We start from the raw sequence: 19,033 nt of genomic DNA, 5'->3' as shown, positions 1-19,033 counted from the left end.
TGCAGGGAAACTTAAATCAGTTTTAGCTCATTTCTATCAGCATGATAAATGTGCAACCAGAAGGAAAAAAATCCTAGACAAACTTTACTCCACACACAGGGACTCGTACAAAGCTATCTGACCATAATTCTATCCTCCTGATTCCTGTTTACAAGCAAAAATGAAAGCAGGAAGCACCAGTGACTTGGGCTATAAAAAGTGGTCAGATGAAGCAGATGATAAACTACAGGACTGTTTTGTAAGCACAGACTGGAATATGCTCCGGGATTTTTCCGATGGCTTTGAGGAGTACACCACATCAGTCACTGGTTTTATCAATAAGTGCATCGAGGTCGTCGTCCCCACAGTGACTGTACGTACATACCCCAACCAGGAGCCATAGATTACAGGCAACATTCGGTTAGAGCTGCCGCTTTCAAGGAGCAGGACTCTACTCTACTTATAAGAAGTCCCGCTATGCCCTCCGACGAACCATCAAACAGGCAAAGCATCAATACAGGACTAAGATCGAATCGTACTACACCGGCTCCAACGCTCGTCGGAAGTGGCAGGGCCTGCAAACTATTCCAGATTACAAAGGGAAGCACAGCCGAGAGCTGCACAGTGACACTAGCCTACCAGACGAGCTAAATAACGTATATGCTCGCTTCGAGGCAAGTAACACTAAAACATGCATGAGAGCATCAGCTGTTCCGGACGACTGTGTGATCACGCTCTCTGCAGCCGATGTGAGTAAGACCTTTAAACAGGTCCACATTAACAAGGCCGCAGGGCCAGACGGATTACCAGGACGTGTACTCCGAGCATGCATTGACCAACTGGCAAGTGTCTTCACTAACAGTTTCAACCTCTCCCTGTTTGAGTCTGTAATACCAACATGTTTCAAGCAGACCACCATAGTCCCTGTGCCTAAGAACACTAAGGTAACCTGCCGAAACAACTACCAACCCGTAGCACTCACATCTGTAGCCATGACATGCTTTGAAAGGCTGGTCATAGCTCACATCAACACCATTATCCCAGAAACCCTAGACCTACTCTAATTTGCATACCTCAACAACAGATCCACAGATGATGCAATCTCTATTGCACTCCACACTGCCCTTTCACACCTGGACAAAGGAACACCTATGTGAGAATGCTATTCATTGACTAAAGCTCATCACTAGGCTAAGGACCCTGGGACTAAACACCTCCCTCTGCAACTGGATCCTGAACTTCCTGACGAGCCGCCCCCAGGTGGTAAGGGTAGGTAACAACACGTCCGCCATGCTGATCCTCAACACTGGGGCCCATCAGTGGTGCATGCTCAGTCCCCTCCTGTGCTCCCTGTTCACACATGACTGCACGGCCAGGCACAACTCCAACACCATCATTACATTTGCTGATGACACAACAGTGGTAGGCCTGATCACCGACAATGATGAGACTATAGTGAGGAGGTCAGAGACCTGACTGTGTGGTTCAAGGACAACAACCTCTCCCTCAATGTGATCAAGACAAAGGAGATAATTGTGGGCGACAGGAAAAGGAGGACCGAGCACGCCCCCATTCTCATTGACAGGGCTGTAGTGGGGCAGGTTGAGAGCTTCAAGTTCCTTGGTGTCTACATCACCAACAAACATGGTCCAAGCACACCAAGACAGTCGTTAAGAGGGCACGACAAAACCTATTCCCCCTCAGGAGACTGAAAAGATTTGGCATGGGTCCTCCTCAAAAGGTTTTACAGCTACACCATCGAGAGCACCCTGACAGGTTGCATCACTGCCAGGAATGGCAACTGGTCGGTCTCCGACCGCAAGGCACTACAGAGGGTAGTGCGTACGGCCCAGTACATCACCGGGATCAAACTTCCTGCTATACCAGGCGGTGTCAAAGGAAGACCCTAAAAATTGTCAAAGACTCCAGCCACCCTAGTCATAGACTGTTCTCTCTGCTTCTGCACGGTAAGCGGTACCGGAGCGCCAAGTCTAGGTCCAAGAGCCCCCCCCGGAACGCTGCTGCTACTCTCTGTTATTATCTATGCATAGTCACTTTAATAACTCTACCTACATGTACATATTACGTCAATTACCTCGACACCGTTGCCCCCGCACATTGACTCTGTACCGGTACCCCTTGTTTATAGCCCCGCTATTGTTATATACTGCTGCTCTTTAATCATTTGTTATTCTTATCTCTTACTATTTTTTAGGTATTTTCTTAAAACTGCATTGCTGGTTAAGGCTTGCTTGTAAGTTAGCATTTCACTGTAAGGTCTACACCTGTTGTATTCGGCGCATGTGACAAATACAATTTGATTTGATTTGATTTAGTTGGCGAGTTATTAGCCCAGTTATAGATCATTTATAGTCATCAATTGGGGAATGATTGCTTCCTACAAGAGCACCACACGTGTACATTTCCATCTTTGAAATGCTAGTCAGGTAAAGAGCTTTTTTTGTCTCAAAGGGTCAATTTGAGACAGGCTCGAATAAGCTAAGTAGCCAATAGGCAGATGGTAGCGTAATTTGTCTGATTCTTTGTAATAATGGTATGGGAATAATAATGCATTTTATTTTGCAAAGTGTTTTCTTTCTCAAACAACACAACAACATTTTCAGTCACCTCCTTGTCTGAAGGACTAGTGAATAAACAGGTTAATGTCAAACCCTGCATATTTTTTTTCCAGAAGTCTCATGGAATGTAGGCCTACATTGAACACCACACATTGACTGCTACTGTAGGCTGAATGATAGAACAGCTATTTTCATGTTAAAATGTTATGTGATGCATTTTCTCCACTATTTTTGATGGTAAGGCCACCCTGGTAGGTCTACATAATTATCAAATAGCCACAGTAGCCTACTTGGCCACTGTTAAAACTGTAACTTAAAGCGGGTACAGCATCAGTATTCACAGGAAACACACGCTGGAAGTTGCACAGATTTTTCACAACGTTCAAGTTTGCACTCAGCATATCTGAAATTAGCTCAGTGCCGAAAAAAATGTGAGGGAACATTGCATATAAGTATCTTTGCCATAGATGAACAGGGTAAGTTTTAATTATATTTGTGACCGACCGGCTCAAATCGGTCTTATGTAGCAAAATTTGAAATTGTGTGTTTTACATTGGATAAAAGTAGAGACTCAGAGCTACAACATGGTATATCATACACTACAGTTGAGGAACAAATGGAAAGTAATTTTGCTTTGAAAGTTAATAAACCTGTAAACTCACTTTTGAGAAAATAGCCTTTGAATATTTAGGTACTACTACTGGAGAGACCTTCTTCTCTTAAGCTTTAGCCCTACCCAAATTGAAAAAAAATGTATCTCGATATGTAATACACCTGTCTGTTAGGTTTATGTACTCTTGTTTGTATATTTCTGTTTTTGTATTTGTTTTGTTCATAATAATAATAATACAAAAATTTAAAATGTAATTAAAAAAGTAGTCAGGTAACCAAACAACCTAGCTACTTCCAGACATGAGAGAACAGCTCACTGAACATTACTCACCCTACCAAAGCTGGTTAGGCTGTTATGTTATCCAGAGCATTGGTGACTGCAACTGTGCTGTCAGATTTTCCGTTCGTAAATTGAGAGCATTTCGCTCTCGGAGCATTCAAGCGCACACTGGACACTCTGGCCGAGGAGTAGGGTCGTTCTGACCACACAACGGCAGTCAAGCATCCAAGCTAACTGGCTAACATTGACTAGCTTGCTAGCTTTCTTCCAGACACATAATGAGAGAACACCCCACTCTGACTATTTTACTCGCCCTAGCAGAGCTGGTTAGGCTGTTTTCGTGTTATCCAGAGCGTTGGTGACTGTAACTGTGCTGCTTGCAACAATTTAATTACGCTTTTTGCCGACGTTTACTGACACCGGCCATATTCAACAGGTGTTGAACGTTTGTAAATTCATCAGTTATTCTACACTCCGGCACACTCAGATGAGAGTCTTTTGTTAAGACATGTAGCTAGCTAGCTAGCTAGGTAAACAATGAACCCTAATCCCAACCCTGCATGAATCTGCAGGTAGCTAACCAACCAGGTCCCATGTTAGCTAGCTAACATTAGGCTATAACTAGTCAAGCAAATGGGTCTGAGATATGAATAATAAGATCCTACAAGTAACGTTAGCTAGCGAGCCAGCCAGCTAACATTAGCTTTCTAACAGTACACTTTAACTTGAAATGAAACCACTTTCTGTCAAAATTAAAAACGTGTAATATCTGAAAATATAGCTAGCTAGACTATCTTACCCGTATGCATCATTGATGTACGCATGTCCTGTCAGATGCCATGGTTGCCCTTAGTTTGAAGATGTAATCTGGAGACAGGTGTTTTCTCCATCTCCTTAGCTATCATACTCGAATTCCACTGATTTCAAAACTCGGTCCTCCAGAAAGTGGAGACCATACACGTAATGTTAGCTAGTAAGCCAGCCAGCTAACGTTAGCTAGCTAACAGGACACTTTAACTTCACATTGGGCTTATGCAGTTTTACTACACAATACAATTTCTTTTTTAAAGCTGCGTTAGAGAGGATTACCTAGATTTAGAGAGGATTACCTAGACATACAGACCAGCTCAAATAGACAGAATCATGCTATATGGCAGACCGATCCAAACTAAACTCTCGGCATGTCCAGCCCACTCATTATCTCAGCCAATCATGGGTAGCGGGAAGGTTTCTGCCTTTTTCTGTGGCAAAATCAACTAGGCTCTTAATTTAACAATTGTATTTGTATTTACAGATGGCATACAAGTTTATTATTAAGGCACATGAAAGTTCACATGTTCCAGAAGGCATTTCTGCCAAAAAAAACGCATTTTGATTTTTAAAAAAAAGTTTACGTTCAAACGGCTCTCCTGTGAAGTAGTGACCCGCAACATATGCCTAGTTTCCTGAAATGGGTCACAACGGCTGACATCCTACAGTCAAATTCTTTGCACCAGTAGAGTAGCTATCTAGCAATATAAACCACACCCCTCTGCAACCAATAATTCTCTGATGTTGTTCACAAGGCGGTACTTATTTAAATTAGGTAAGCGAATATCATGTTGCCATTGGTGTATTAAAATGAAAGTTAAGGTGATGTCACCTTGTCTTCTTTAAAATGAATCCAAGTGTTTGGCATGGGGGAAGGGACCAGTAACTTTATGGTCAAACTTTATCAATGTAGAAGCAACTGTCATTTTTCATACTTTGGTCATCATACTTTAATCTGGTTCCCTTCAAATATCATACAATTTCATGAAAAACATGACTGTTCATGACCTTTAACACCCAGTAACTAGATACCTCATGGTATGACACCCCACTATCAACTCTTTATCTCAGAATCTAGATCGGCAGATGGATTATAGTTTGACAGTTGACTCTTAATGATATCATAAGGTGAATGCACCAATTTGTAAGTCGCTCTGGATAAGAGCGTCTGCTAAATGACTTAAATGTAAAATGTAAATGTTAATAATGTGAAGGAATTACTCTTATTTTCCTAACCTGAACCATCAGTAGGGCTTTGTAGAAGAAGGAGGGAGGAGGTTTCTTCCTGGCATCGATCACCACTGTCATTCCCAGGTCCCGCACCTCTTTTCTAGGAAAATACAAGTGAGTTGGGGCATGTTAGAAAGTTGTTCACACTATCTTGGCATTCTCTCACTTTACCTGATTGAGGTGTCATTTCAGTGGTTTTAGTGGTTTCACCTCACCTCTCCTCTCCCTCTTCAGCCCCCCCCCCCCCCTCAATTCAAAGGGTCTCTCGCTCAATTCAATTTAAGGGCTTTATTGGCATGGGAAACATACGTTTACATTACCAAAGCAAGTGAAGTAGATAATAAGCCATACAAAAATAACTGTAAACATTACATTTACAAAAGTTTCAAAAGAATAAAGAGATTTCAAATGTCATATTATGTATATATACAGTGTTGTAATGATTAGCAAATAGTCAAAGTACAAAGGGGAAAATAAATAAACATAAATATAGGTTGTATTTATAATGGTGTTTTTTCTTCACTGGTTTCCCTTTTCTTGTGGTAACAGGTCACAAATGTTGCTGCTGTGATTGCACACTGCTCCTCCGCTCTCTCCACTGGCTTCCAGTTGAAGCTCGCATCCGCTACAAGACCATGGTGCTTGCCTACGGAGCTGTGAGGGGAACGGCACCTCCGTACCTTCAGGCTCTGATCAGGCCCTACACCCAAACAAGGGCACTGCGTTCATCCCCTTCTGGCCTGCTCGCCTCCCTACCTCTGAGGAAGCACAGTTCCCGCTCAGCCCAGTCAAAACTGTTCGCTGCTCTGGCACCCCAATGGTGGAACAAGCTCCCTCACGACGCCAGGACAGCGGAGTCAATCACCACCTTCCGGAGACACCTGAAACCCCACCTCTTTAAGGAATACCTAGGATAGGATAAAGTAATCCTTCTAACCCCCCCCCCCCTTAAAAGATTTAGATGCACTATTGTAAAGTGGTTGTTCCACTGGATATCATAAGGTGAATGCACCAATTTGTAAGTCGCTCTGGATAAGAGCGTCTACTAAATGACTTAAATGTAAATGTAAATGTATTTCACACAATAGATATGGGAGTTAATCAAAATTGGGTTTATTTTCTAAATCTTTGTGGGTCTGTGTAATCTGAGGAAAATATGTCTCTCTAATATGGTCATACATTTGGCAGGAGGTTAGGAAGTGCAGCTCAGTTCCCACCTCATTTTGTGGGCAGTGTGCACATGGCCTGTCTTCTCTTGAGAGCCAGCTCTGCCTTCGGCGGCCTTTCTCAATAGCAAGGCTATGCTCACTGAGCCTGTACATAGTCAAAGGTTTCCTTAATTTTGGGTCAGTCACATTGGTAAGGTATTCTGCCACTGTGTACTCTCTGTTTAGGGCCAAATAGCATTCTAGTTTGCTCTGTTTTTTTGGTACATTCTTTCCAATGTTTCAAGTAATTATATTTTTGTTTTCTCATGATTTGGTTGAGTCTAATTGTGTTGCTGTCCTGGGGCATGTTTGTGTTTGTGAACAGAGTCCCAGGACCAGCTTGCTTAGGGGGCAGGTTTATCTCCAGGTTAATCTCTCTGTAGGTGATGGCTTTGTTATGGAAGGTTTGGGAATTGCTTCCTTTTAGGTGGTTGTAGAACTGAATGGCGCTTTTCTGGATTTTGATAATTAGCTCTCACACACACAGAGAGTACCCCCACTCAAGCCCCCACCTTCCCCTCTGTTCTTTAAAAGCATGCATACCAGACAGTTGGCAGTCATTGTGGTTTGTCAGGATTGGATGCATCATAAAGGGTTAAATGAGGGACATAAAGGCAACAACATTAAAGGGCCTATCTGTTTAACCAGGCAGCCGTCACCTTGAACTTCAAAGTGTGTCCATTATTAAAGCTGTGTAAACAGATTAGACTGTAAAATATGTATTATGACGACATTTGGCCTTTAAACAGTCCTAGCTGCGAGACCATGTCAGCTGGGGGTAAAGCTAAACGATTAAAAAAATTAAATAAAAACATGCACTACTAGCACCGGCATTGGTGATAGCTTCTTTATTGAGGAAAAATCTACTTACTACGACTGTGATATGTGGTTGTCTCACCTAGCTATAGTTGCTACCATGCTGTGTTGTCATGTGTTGCTGCCTTGCTATGTTGTTGTCTTAGGTTTCTCTTTATGTAGTGTTGTTTTGTCTCTCTTGTCATGATGTGTGTTTTGTCCAATATTTCCATGTTATTTTTTTATTTACTTATTTATTTTATCCCAGCCCCCATCCCCGCAGGAGGTCTTTTGCCTTTTGGTAGGCCGTCATTGTAAATGAGAATTTGTTCTTAACTGACGTGCCTAGTTAAATAAAGGTTAAATACATTTTTTTTTTAAAGCTATCTTACTGTAAGATGAATGCACTGTAAGTCTCTCTGGATAAGAACGTCTTATAAATGACAAAAATGTAAATGTAGAGTCCACAAACCATGTCAGGTCAGTGATTACTTCAAGGAAGGAAGGAAGGAAGGAAAGAAGGAAGGATGCATTAATAGAGTATTCAAATAGGGCTCAAGCACTAGGCGTGTGTGAGACATGTACAGTAATGTTTTACTGCCCCCCTTTGGTTAAACAATATAACCAAAAATCCATCACTGGAATGTTTTGACAACTTGCACTAGAAAGTGCTGAGAGGGTCACTTAAATTATTTCCAAACAATGTAAAATTCAAATTTCCATGTCATTAATTTCGTAGGTCATCTCACACAATGTGTTTTCAATGTCTAGTAAAAGGACACAACACATGCATGACTGGATATTATAGTAAGGTAAGGGTGGGCAGACCAGACTAGTTGATCACCCACACCCTATACAAAATCCCATACAGTAAACTCCCTTGAACTATCACCAAAGATGATTAGGGATTGATTGGTATTACCTGGGGATGAAGTGGAGGTAGAGTAGCACTTTGCACACCTCATGGGCGGACAGCAGAGGAGATGTCCAGCCCTGCCTGTCCCCATGGACCTCCAGCACAGCCCTGCCCACCCTGTCTCTGCTCCCTGGAGGTTGAGGAGACAAGAGCGGGTGTCATGGAGAGGTTAGATGGAGAAAAGTGTGGACCAGGGTCGTATTCATAAGGGCAGACCATAGCAACACGCTTTTCAACTGAAAACGAAAATGAGTGTTTGTTATTGGACAACACTGGATAACACTAAACACAATGCAGAACAAACACTGTACCTGGCAGACTGACAATGCCCATGTGAAGCAGGCCGCTGATGCTTCTGAAAATGGAGTGTTGGGTGGAGGGAGATGGATGAGAACTGGATATGGGGGAGGGGGGTTGGATGGGGGACGCTGAGGGCTTCGTTTTTGGGCTCTGGGGTTTGGTGTCAGGTCTGTTGGGGGGTGCAATAGTCCGCGTTTCAACTTTGCCAGTCTGGGGATCTTGTGGTGAAAAGAAATGACAGATCATTTGAATTTCAATTTAACCAGGAAGATAGACACGGTTTGCGAAACACACAGGGTTGAAGAACAGTGCTCTACTGTAAAGTCTTCCTGGTCAAATTGTTTTGAGAAAAAATAATTCTGACACTATTCTTTACTGTATTCACTGTATATCCTGTTCAGTGACCTTTGGTCTTTTAGCACTGGGAGCATTTCTTTTTTCGGAGATAAATCTCAATGGAGTCTTTCATGCAAACCTTATCCTTACGCGCCACATTTACGCAATTCACAGCCTTGCGTTGGACATGCTCTCTCACCGTAGCCAAACACTTTGATGCTGTTAAGCCTGGCTTTGATTTCTAGCATTCTAACTTCTTCCAGAGCCAACAAAGGCTTGTCTGTGCTCCCTCTCCCTTACCAGTCCAATAGTCTCTGACAAACATGTCTACAGACCTCTGAGTGCCCTTGTGAGGGTGTAGGGAGGAAGTACGTAATAAGAAATGGGGACAGTGCACTCTCCTTCCTCCCTAGCTCACTAACAGTGTCCTTGATAGGGCCCTTGTGAGTGCTTAGGGAACAGGAACTGTTTCTCTCCATTAAAGGAATGTCATGTTTACTACCATAGCCAATGGACACTGGCCTAATGGCCCCTTCTCATAGTACAGCCTTATAAGAGCTATTTCTGTCCTTTTCCCTTGGTATCTGGAATTAAGTGATTGCAGCCATTCTGCCCAGGAGAACAAACCAGAGAGCAGGGGAGGGGGAATTGGAATCCCCCCCCCCCCAGGAACATCATATTCACCCCGGACCCCTACATCATAGGGAACCTCTTTATGGCATCCTCTGACCTTTGACACAGCACACTCTCTTCAGCAAAAAGGGTCAATGTTGAGTTTAAATTAGTTGGTGTACACAGAGATGGTTTCAGTGTCCATTTGAAACATGCACTTTTTATGAAGCAAGACAGTATGCTGAATGTGGTACAACAATACTATAGCCTAAATGTTGCAATTCTGTGTGTGGGGTATTTCGACCCTCGGGAAATACAAAACATTAATCTCATACAATTGCAGAGCAGTAAAAATCTACTGACACTGTATCTAGGATTCAATTCATTGCCAACTCAATGCAAGTATAGGCTCATTTAATTCAAAATCTGTTGTTATCCCAAACAACATCAACGTCGCTTTAAACATGTTATTAAATGGTTAGTTCTCACAGTGGTCACAGATACAGCATTCATATGTTGAAGTCACTCAGCTGTCAGACAAAACTTCCAGTTGTTACATCTGAAAACTGATAACTGAGGAAATTTCATCTGACAAATGAGAGACGTTCTAATATGGATGCTGTACATAGACATACACTCTTACCTTTCTTGGCAGACTGCTGTCTGTCCAGCTTGGGGGACATCGGGCCAAAGGCCGTGCCTTTCTTACATTGCATCACCTGGGAACTGGGGGGAATCATCTCTGGGCAGATGTCACTGTGGCTCCTGTTGTTCAGTTTATGGACCAGAGGACTTCCTCTGGCCCTCTCAGACACGGTGGATAGTGACCTGGGCTTGGTTTTGTGTTTACCAATGGTTTTCACTGCCTCCGGGTTCCAAATTGGCTTGGAGGTGTAGTCACACTCGCATGCATCAACCATGACCGGGTGCGAGATTGCTGGAGGTAACGCTACCTTTGGGTCAGGTCCCATTTGATGGGCCATGAAGTGTGTCTGAAGATGGGGTTCCCCTTGGCACAGTTTATGGATGATTTGAGTTTCTTTAGTATTTTTTCCTGGTTTGTGAGTTATGGCAGGTTCGATGGATTTGTGTGGTATGTGATTTAGGTTCAATGGGGGTTCCTTACCGAAGTGTCCATGTTGGTGTGGCTCGTGACCTTCAATAGGCTCCTTATAGTGGTTACAGCACTCCCTGGGGTCCTGACCCGGACCTCTGGCATGACCTTTGAAGCCCATCTCCTCCCCTTCACAGGGGCCAGACTCCTCCAGAGCAGCTAGCAGACCTACGCTCCCCCTTTCAAAGGGAACTGGGTTGCGCAGAGCTGCCAGGTAGGAGTCCCTGTACCTGCATTTTAGTTCCTGCCCACTAGGCTCCTGACCTAGCCTCCTCTGGCTGCATGGCATGCAAGGCTCTTCTGAAAATCTGAGGGTGCGCCCACAGGGGGTGCTGATCATGAGCGGTACAGGGGGAGGGGGCCTGACTGGTTTGAACAAAGGGGGAGTAGAAGAGTTGGGAGTCTTACTGCATCCCGTAAGAGACTCTTTCTCCTTGGCGAACTCCACTAAATCCACGTAGTCACCTTCGACCTCGCGGTAGTTCCTGCTGGTGTCCCAGGTGTTAGGCGACACCCAGCCCACAGGCTTGACGAGTGATTTGGCACACAGTTTGGGAACCGGTTTTTCATGGTCCCCCTTGATTAGTTTCGAGGTACCATCCATGAGTCTCAAAGACACAGAGATCCCGTCCCTGGCAGGAAGGATCATGGTCTCTAGGGAAAGGGCGGAAGAAGTAGAGTCGGAAGAGGAGGGAATCTGCAACGCCGTCGGCTCAAACAGAACGTCACGGATAACACTTGGTGTAGTAATGGTCTTGGGCTTGTCCAGAAACTCTGGAATGGCCACTTGTGCCCAGGGCACCTTCATCACTCCCTGGTCGGTGGAAAGCAGGCAGCGGGATAGTGGGGTGCCATGGCGGCCGTCGTTCACCTCCCTCAGCCAGTCAAGGGTAAAGATGCACGGGTAAGAGGTCTCGGGGATGGGGGTCTCCTCCACCTCACGGCAGCCCTCCTCCAAGAGACTTTTGAGGACGATGCGGGCTGCCTGTTCTCCAAAGGGCTCCACCTGCAGGTAAAAGTCTCCGGGGCGCAGCAGAAGAGGGTTGAGTGAGGCCAGCTGGATCACGGTCCTGTCGCGGAGGCATAGGGGCCAGCCCTCACAACGGAAAAGCACATCAGAGTACGCAGCCTGGGGAGAGGAAGGGAGAGGTTGGAGAGGGGGGTAAGTTGCATGGATTTACGATTTCTTAGGTCAGTACTTTTTAGTCATTAGTCCTGCGGTAGGACTGCACTTTTTTGTTCCAGCCCAGCACCAGTGCAACTCAACCAATTATCAACACCCTTGATTAGTTTAATCAGGTGTGTTAATGCTGGACTAGAAGAAAAAATATAAATAATCCATCATTTAAATTCCCGGGGTGCCCACTAGGGGTACACTTAAGCTATGTAACATGTGCCATGTGAGGAGACTAGAATCCAAAACAAATCAGGCTTATGTCTACTTTAAATTGCATTTGACAGACTGGAATGCAATGAGGGAAGGATAGATTCACCATTAATTTCACCTTAAATTCACCTTTATGTGAGTACACTACTGAACTGTGGTTATGGAAAACTGATTCTGGCCTAAACCAGACTGTTATTGAGCTTCCAATAAGACAAATGCCTGGTATTCTAGACTGTTTTCTTTTTTACAATAAAAACAATAAAATATAATCCTTTGCTGAGCGATGTCAGCTCAGTTGCGTGTCTGGCTAGCAACCACAGAAAATAATAGAATTTGGAATTGATGAAGTATAAAGAACAGCTTTTGTTGATCTCTTTTTGCTGAGATACAGTTAGAACCTCAGTTGTAAACCTCTGCGGTTTTACTGTTACTGTCAAGTTGCTCCATCTATTCTCTCTCTCTCTCTCTCTCTCTGTGTGTGTGTCTGTCTGAGAGAGATAGAGGTGTGTGTGTTTTTCTGTGTCTATGTGTGTTTGTGTGTGTGTGTGTGTGAGTGTGAATATATGCATTTGTTTGTATCCTTATCTATGTAAGTATGTGTGTGTGTGTGTGTGTGTGTGTGTGTGTGTGTGTGTGTGTGTGTGTGTGTGTGTGTGTGTGTGTGTGTACTCACACACGCCGCCTGCTGCACGATCTCCAGGAGGTGTTTGGACGGAATGAGAAAGTCCAGCAGGCAGTGCAGCGCATCACCGCGGTATCGCTCCTCGATGGTCCTGAACAGCTGACTGAGGACGGTGGGCGCTGTGGCCTCGAAGGGCGGGAACAGGGCCGACAGGGCACTCTGAATGGACGAGTCCAGGGATTCTGGATTCTAGTGAGAAGAGAAAGAGAGTGAGTGAGAGCGATAGAGGAATGTTTTAGTTTTAAGTCAACTTCCACATCAACAAGTTCAAACATAAAATTAATTTCATTTCACTTTCATATAGGATTGGAACGCATGACCAAAGAGTGAATGATAATGCAATTGTACCCTGACCCTTTTCATTGCAGCAATTGGAACGCAATGCAGGTATGTTTGCCAGAGTGCAAATCCCAAAATATGTGTGTGTGTGTGTTCCTGTGTGTCTGTGTGTGTGCGCCTATGTGTGTATGTGAATAGTTTCAGAGGTGACTGTATATTTTGACCTTCACTAGTGTTGACAGCGCCGGTTTGTTTGAAGAAAGTCCACATAACCGTAGAACGTCCAAAAAGATAGATAATCTGTAAACGTAAAGCCACAGGACAGATATCTTTCTTGGCTTTTACCCCTGCGCCGGGCCCTCTGGAATACCTCAAAGCAATATTCCTTTAGCGTCAGCAACCCAAAAATGTTGAACTTTGAAGTAAACTGTATGGATATAATTTTAGGGGCATTGTCTAGTTGTGTCTTCATATTCAGCATAATCATCAACATCATCAAAATGTGATTGGAATGCTGCAAAGAAGGAACAATGCCCCAAAACCAAAACATTCCCCTAAAATGTAACCATTTCACTCTCTGACTTCATTTTTAGTTTGAGGGAAATTAAAAACGGACGTTTTAGAAGATCAAGGTTTTTGTTTGAGTGGGGAACTAAACTAGTCAGAAAGCCTTTGGCATGCTCTGGGTATGCTTAGCTCTGTGTTTCATGTCCTTCCAAAATGCACCTAATTTAAGCTGGTACTCTTCAAGCAGGGGAAGAGTCATGGTCTGAGTGAGAGAACCAATAAATGTATGGTCTCCTTCACATTACAGGTCCCCACAGAGAAGAAGTTGTGTAAACGCACATAGTTGTGCACTAACGTCAGGCATGAGGGTAGTTTTACTACATACAGTATATGCTATGCTACATATGTCTGTTTTAGATAGTCACGGCAATAAGAACTAGGCCAAATTTATCCAGGGTTGCGCTCTGCTTTCTGCTCCTTGGACCACCTGTGGAGAATAGTACAAACAAAACACACAGAAGCAATCGGGGAGTTTAAAAGGGATGTTGCCCGCCAAAATCAAAGTTTGTTAGACATTGTCCCACCTGAAAAAGTAGTATACTGTCAAGTAGTCCCGAATGTGGTGATGCTTTCCATTGTGCACAGCAGTGGTTCCCAACCAGGGGTACTAGGACCCCTGCGGGTACTTGGCCTATCCACAGACGGTACTTGAGAAGACTCATTTACCAGCATACTGCACATGAGGGGATACTTCAGGGGTACTCCAGGCAGAGCAAAATTCAGTTGCAGTACAGTACATTAACTCAAAAAAGGTTGGGAACCAATGGTGTACAGGTTCCTTAGTTGAGCAGTGAATTTCAAACAGATTCAATCACAAAGACCAGGGTGGTTTTCCAATGCTTTGCAAAGAAAGGCACCTATTGGTAGATGGGTAAAAAACCTGACATTGAATAAATATCCCTTTGAGCATGGTGAATTTATTAATTACACTTTGGATGGTGTATCAATACACCGTCACTACAAATATACAGGCATCCTTCCTAACTCATTTGCTGGAGAGGAATGAAAACCTCTCAGGTGACCAATGGTGACTTTAAAACTGTTACAGAGTTTAATGGCTGTGATAGGAGAAAACTTAGGATGGATCAACAACCTGCTGGAACCCTGACCTATTCACCGGACGTGCTACCTGTCCCAGACCTGCTGTTTTCAACTCTCTAGAGACAGCAGGAGCGGTAGAGATACTCTCAAAGATCGGCTATGAAAAAGCCAACTGACACTTACTCTTGTGTTACTGACTTGTTGCACCCTCGACAACTACTATGATTATTATTATTTGACCATGCTGGTCATTTATGAACATTTGAACATCTAGGCCATGTGCTGTTATAATCTCCACCCGGCACAGCCAGAAGAGGACTGGCCACCCCTCATAGCCTGGTTCCTCTCTAGGTTTCTTCCTAGGTTTTGGCCTTTCTAGGGAGTTTTTCCTAGCCACCGTGCTTCTACACCTGCATTGCTTGCTGTTTGGGGTTTTAGGCTGGGTTTCTGTACAGCACTTTGAGATATCAGCTGATGTAAGAAGGGCTATATAAATACATTTGATTTGATTTGATTGTAGTTACTCCACAATACTAACCTAATTAACAGAGTGAAAAGAATAAATCTTGTACGGAATAAACATATTCCAAAACATTCATTCTGTTTGCGACAAGGCACTAAAGTAATACTGCAAAAAATGTGGCAAAGCAATAAACTTTGTCCTTAATACAAAGTGTTACGTTTGAGTCAAATCCAACACACCACACTACTGAGTACCACCCTCCATATTTTAAAGCATAGTGGTGGCTGCATCATGTTATGGGTACCCTTGTAATTGTTAAGGACCAGAGAGTTTTTCAGGATAAAAAAGAAACGAATGGAACTAATCACAGGCAAAATCCTAGAGGAAAACCTGGTTCAGTCTGCTTTTCACCACACACTGGGAGATTAACTCACCTTTCAGCAGGACAATAACCTAAAACAGTAGGCCAAAGCTACACTGGAGTTGTTTACCAAGAAGACAGTGAATGTTCCTGAGTGGACGAGTTACAATTTTGACTTAAATCTGCTGGACAATATACGGCAAGACCTGAAAATGGTTGACTAGCAATGATCAACAACCAATTTGACAGAGCTTAAAGAACTGCAAAAAGAATAATGGACTAATGTTGTACAGTCCAGGTGCGGAAAGCTCTTAGAGACTTACCCAGAAAGACTCACAGCTGTAATCGCTGGTAAAGGTGAATATAACATGTAATGACTCAGGGGGTACAACAGTTGTGTAGATGTGCCTGGACAAGTGGGTACCTAGTTGCCTGCCAGACGAAGGAAAGGCGTCCTGTGTGAAAAATTATATGAAAACAGTAACGTACACTATGAATGACCTAAAATGATGAATCCCATATGACAAATCCCAACCCAAGCTGTACTGTGGAAGTAGGCACATTTAGATATGTTTTCAGGTTTTTGTTCTCAAAGAAAAACAACAAAATTGGATGTTCTAAGTCCATAACAATGCTTAAACCACATTAGGAGACTATTTTTGAGGTCTGGGGAAAATCTAAGAAATTGTGATTTTTGAGTGTAGTTACTTTAATTCAAGTGCACAGGCACCTAGCACTGTTGTTTGGTTAGTGATGTTTCTGTAGCACTGAGATGGAGTTTGCAAAACAAATGACCACTGGATTGATGCAAATAATCATGATATCATTCTGCCAGGTTAATAGAGAAGGTTAATAGAGAAGGTTTTTGGGAAAGCCTTTCCATCTGCCAGAAGACGGTCAGGCCTATCATTAGCATCGCTATATTGTTCCTGTTCCTTGTTTGAAACCTGGAAGATTTTCTTCATATTATGAGGCATGTCTCACCTTGCTTCAAAGTAGCCTATTGCCAAAATCCCACCATAGAAATGTGGAGGCAGTTATTTTATAAAAACTTCCTCATTATGCATTCTCTTGTTCTATTGGTTTTCTTTCAACTTTCTTTCATTGTCTGGCAGCCAAAGTCACTATCCAACCCATGATAGTTGTTGCATCTTTAGAACGCCCCTCTTTCTAAATTTCTAATGGATATTTCCATATCTGTCCATGAAACTGCTTGCATGTGTGTCGCGCATTTTAGAACAGTGTTTATCTGCAAATTGTTTTTGGAACATTTGCGTGTAAGCCTAATGCCTGTGTGCAAATTGCTGCACCTAAAATGTGAATAAATAATAGTTTATCAACATTTTAAGCTCAACATTCTAAACTTTGCTACCAGCCTTATTAATTGATATGGCTACTTTGATGCGCATCGTGGGGATTAAGAAGTGAGTACATGTAATGCCCACTCAAAAATAAGTGTGCATACCCTCCACTACACGGGTTGAATACTTATCTAATCGAGATATAGTATATTAGTGTTTTATTTTTCATTCATATTTTACAAATGTTAGAATTTGTCTTCCACTTTGACAGAGTATTTTGTATAGATCGTTGACAGATGCTTTGAATATTGTTAAGCCTAATATTGTTAAGCCTTTAGAAGCCTAGACATATCCAAAAAGCCAAAGACTGATAATATGGTTGAATATAGTGAAAGGAACACTCCCATATCCTCCCATATCCTTTTTACAGAGAAAAAGCTTTTATACCTTTACAAATGGGCTTCCTATGGATTCAAGGACCAATCAGAATACAGAATAACATGATGTGATTGGTAATGAGCTACATAAATCTGACCAATTGTTTTCAGACAATTGGACACAATTGGTCAGATTTACGTAGTTCATTTACTATTTGGATTGCTATGGCTGCGTTTACACATGCAGCCCAATTCTGATCTTCTTTCCCACTAATTGGTTCTTTGACCAATGACATCAGATCTTTAAACATCAGATCTTTTTCAGAGCTGATCTGATTGATCAAAATTCCAATTACTGAAAAAAGTATTACAATTGGGCTGCCTGTGAAAACGCAGCCTAATTGTTGGTTTTAGTGTGTATTCGTGACCATGCTACCTGAAAACAGTTACCTGGAAATTCCATGGATTTTCAAGACTGGATTCCTATTTCATCTGAATGCAGCTGAGCTCTAGGTCTGTAGGCCTGTCATGTGTATTTGACTTGAATATGCTATTGGCTTTGTCTAGGACTGAGAGAGAACTCGCATATTTTGCACAGGCAGTTGGCAGCTTTGGTCCACGTTTCATACTTGCACAGTGTACTGTATATTGGATTAGATAGGATATCTCAGCACAGAGATGCAGAAAAAGTATGCTAGCTCTCACAGTTCAAAGTTCCCCTCTGTGTTGATCTCCAACCCCGCAATGACTGTTTTTAGACCTGACCTGATTTAGCTCTCTGGCTTAGCCAAGGCCACTGGGAGGTCTAGGGTAAACAGGCCTCCAACATCTTCAAAGGCCTCACACTGGCTGAGGGAGAGATACGCTAACATATGCTATGCTAATATATGCCAGATGACTCAAAAGATATGCTAAATGATAATGTATGATAACCTGCTAATGCACTTCCCTCATGAGCAAAACACACTGTGCATTATACAGCAGCATTTCTCAATCCATTCCTGCACGGTGCTCAAATGTTTTGTTCTAGCCTAGGACTAACACCTGTTTCAAATAATAATCACCAAGCTCCTGATTAGTTGGATTAGGTTTGTTAGTGCTGGCTCAAACAAACATGAGTCCGTCCCTCAGGAATCATCTAAAAAACACTGTTCTACATGATATAAACAAGGTTTTACTTTGACCATTATGTTAATGTCGGTCGAGGTATGGCTTTGCAGTTGTGCTCACATTATTAGTACATTACACCAACAGGACGTGGATAAAAAATACAATAATAACACTTATGGTTGTATTGAACCTCCATCGATAGTTACTAATTACATGAAATCTTTGTGTCTGTTAGAAAGATTACGTCCTCAACTGAAAAGAATACTTATTTTTGCTAATTGTGCACATCTGTCACAATACATGAGGAGTTGAAGAACAGAACTACCTTTGAGGCCGGTCATCAGATGTTAATGTATAACAGCTGTGAATGAGTCATCATTCATGAGTTCTACTATATGTCTACTGACCTAGACTTAGCGCCATGTTCAATAAAAAAGTACTCTGAAGTTATACCAGATTGAGCCAGCACATTGTCCCGTGTGGCTCAGTTGGTAGAGCATGGTGTTTGCAATGCCAGGGTTGTGGGCTCGATTCCCACGGGGGACCAGTACGGAGAAAAACATGTATGAAATGTATGCATTCACTACTGTAAGTCGCTCTGGATAAGAGCGTCTGCTAAATGACAAAAAAAAAAAAATGGTCCTATATTTGCTGCTTGTCTATCCATTATTTGTCCCCTATGGGCTCAGGACAA

At 42.9% G+C, this 19,033-nt stretch overlaps 1 protein-coding gene across 1 annotated transcript in view; it reads right to left on the bottom strand.

Moving 5' to 3' along the window:
* LOC106583602 (pleckstrin homology domain-containing family G member 4B) overlaps nucleotides 1-19,033 on the bottom strand; it is a 76,559-nt gene that overhangs the window by 34,606 nt on the left and 22,920 nt on the right. The window contains exons 2-6 of the mRNA XM_014167971.3: nucleotides 12,832-13,029; nucleotides 10,301-11,900; nucleotides 8,721-8,927; nucleotides 8,416-8,539; nucleotides 5,497-5,590 (exon numbers count right to left, since the gene is read on the bottom strand). Coding sequence (XP_014023446.3) covers nucleotides 5,497-5,590; nucleotides 8,416-8,539; nucleotides 8,721-8,927; nucleotides 10,301-11,900; nucleotides 12,832-13,029 — 2,223 coding nt within the window. The remainder of the gene's footprint in view (nucleotides 1-5,496; nucleotides 5,591-8,415; nucleotides 8,540-8,720; nucleotides 8,928-10,300; nucleotides 11,901-12,831; nucleotides 13,030-19,033) is intronic.

Source organism: Salmo salar, chromosome 22 (genome assembly GCF_965601325.2).
Source record: "Salmo salar chromosome 22, fSalSal1, whole genome shotgun sequence".
Lineage (NCBI taxonomy): Eukaryota > Metazoa > Chordata > Actinopteri > Salmoniformes > Salmonidae > Salmo > Salmo salar.
Note: the sequence above shows the minus strand (reverse complement) of the source record. Positions and strands in the feature narration are given on the sequence as shown.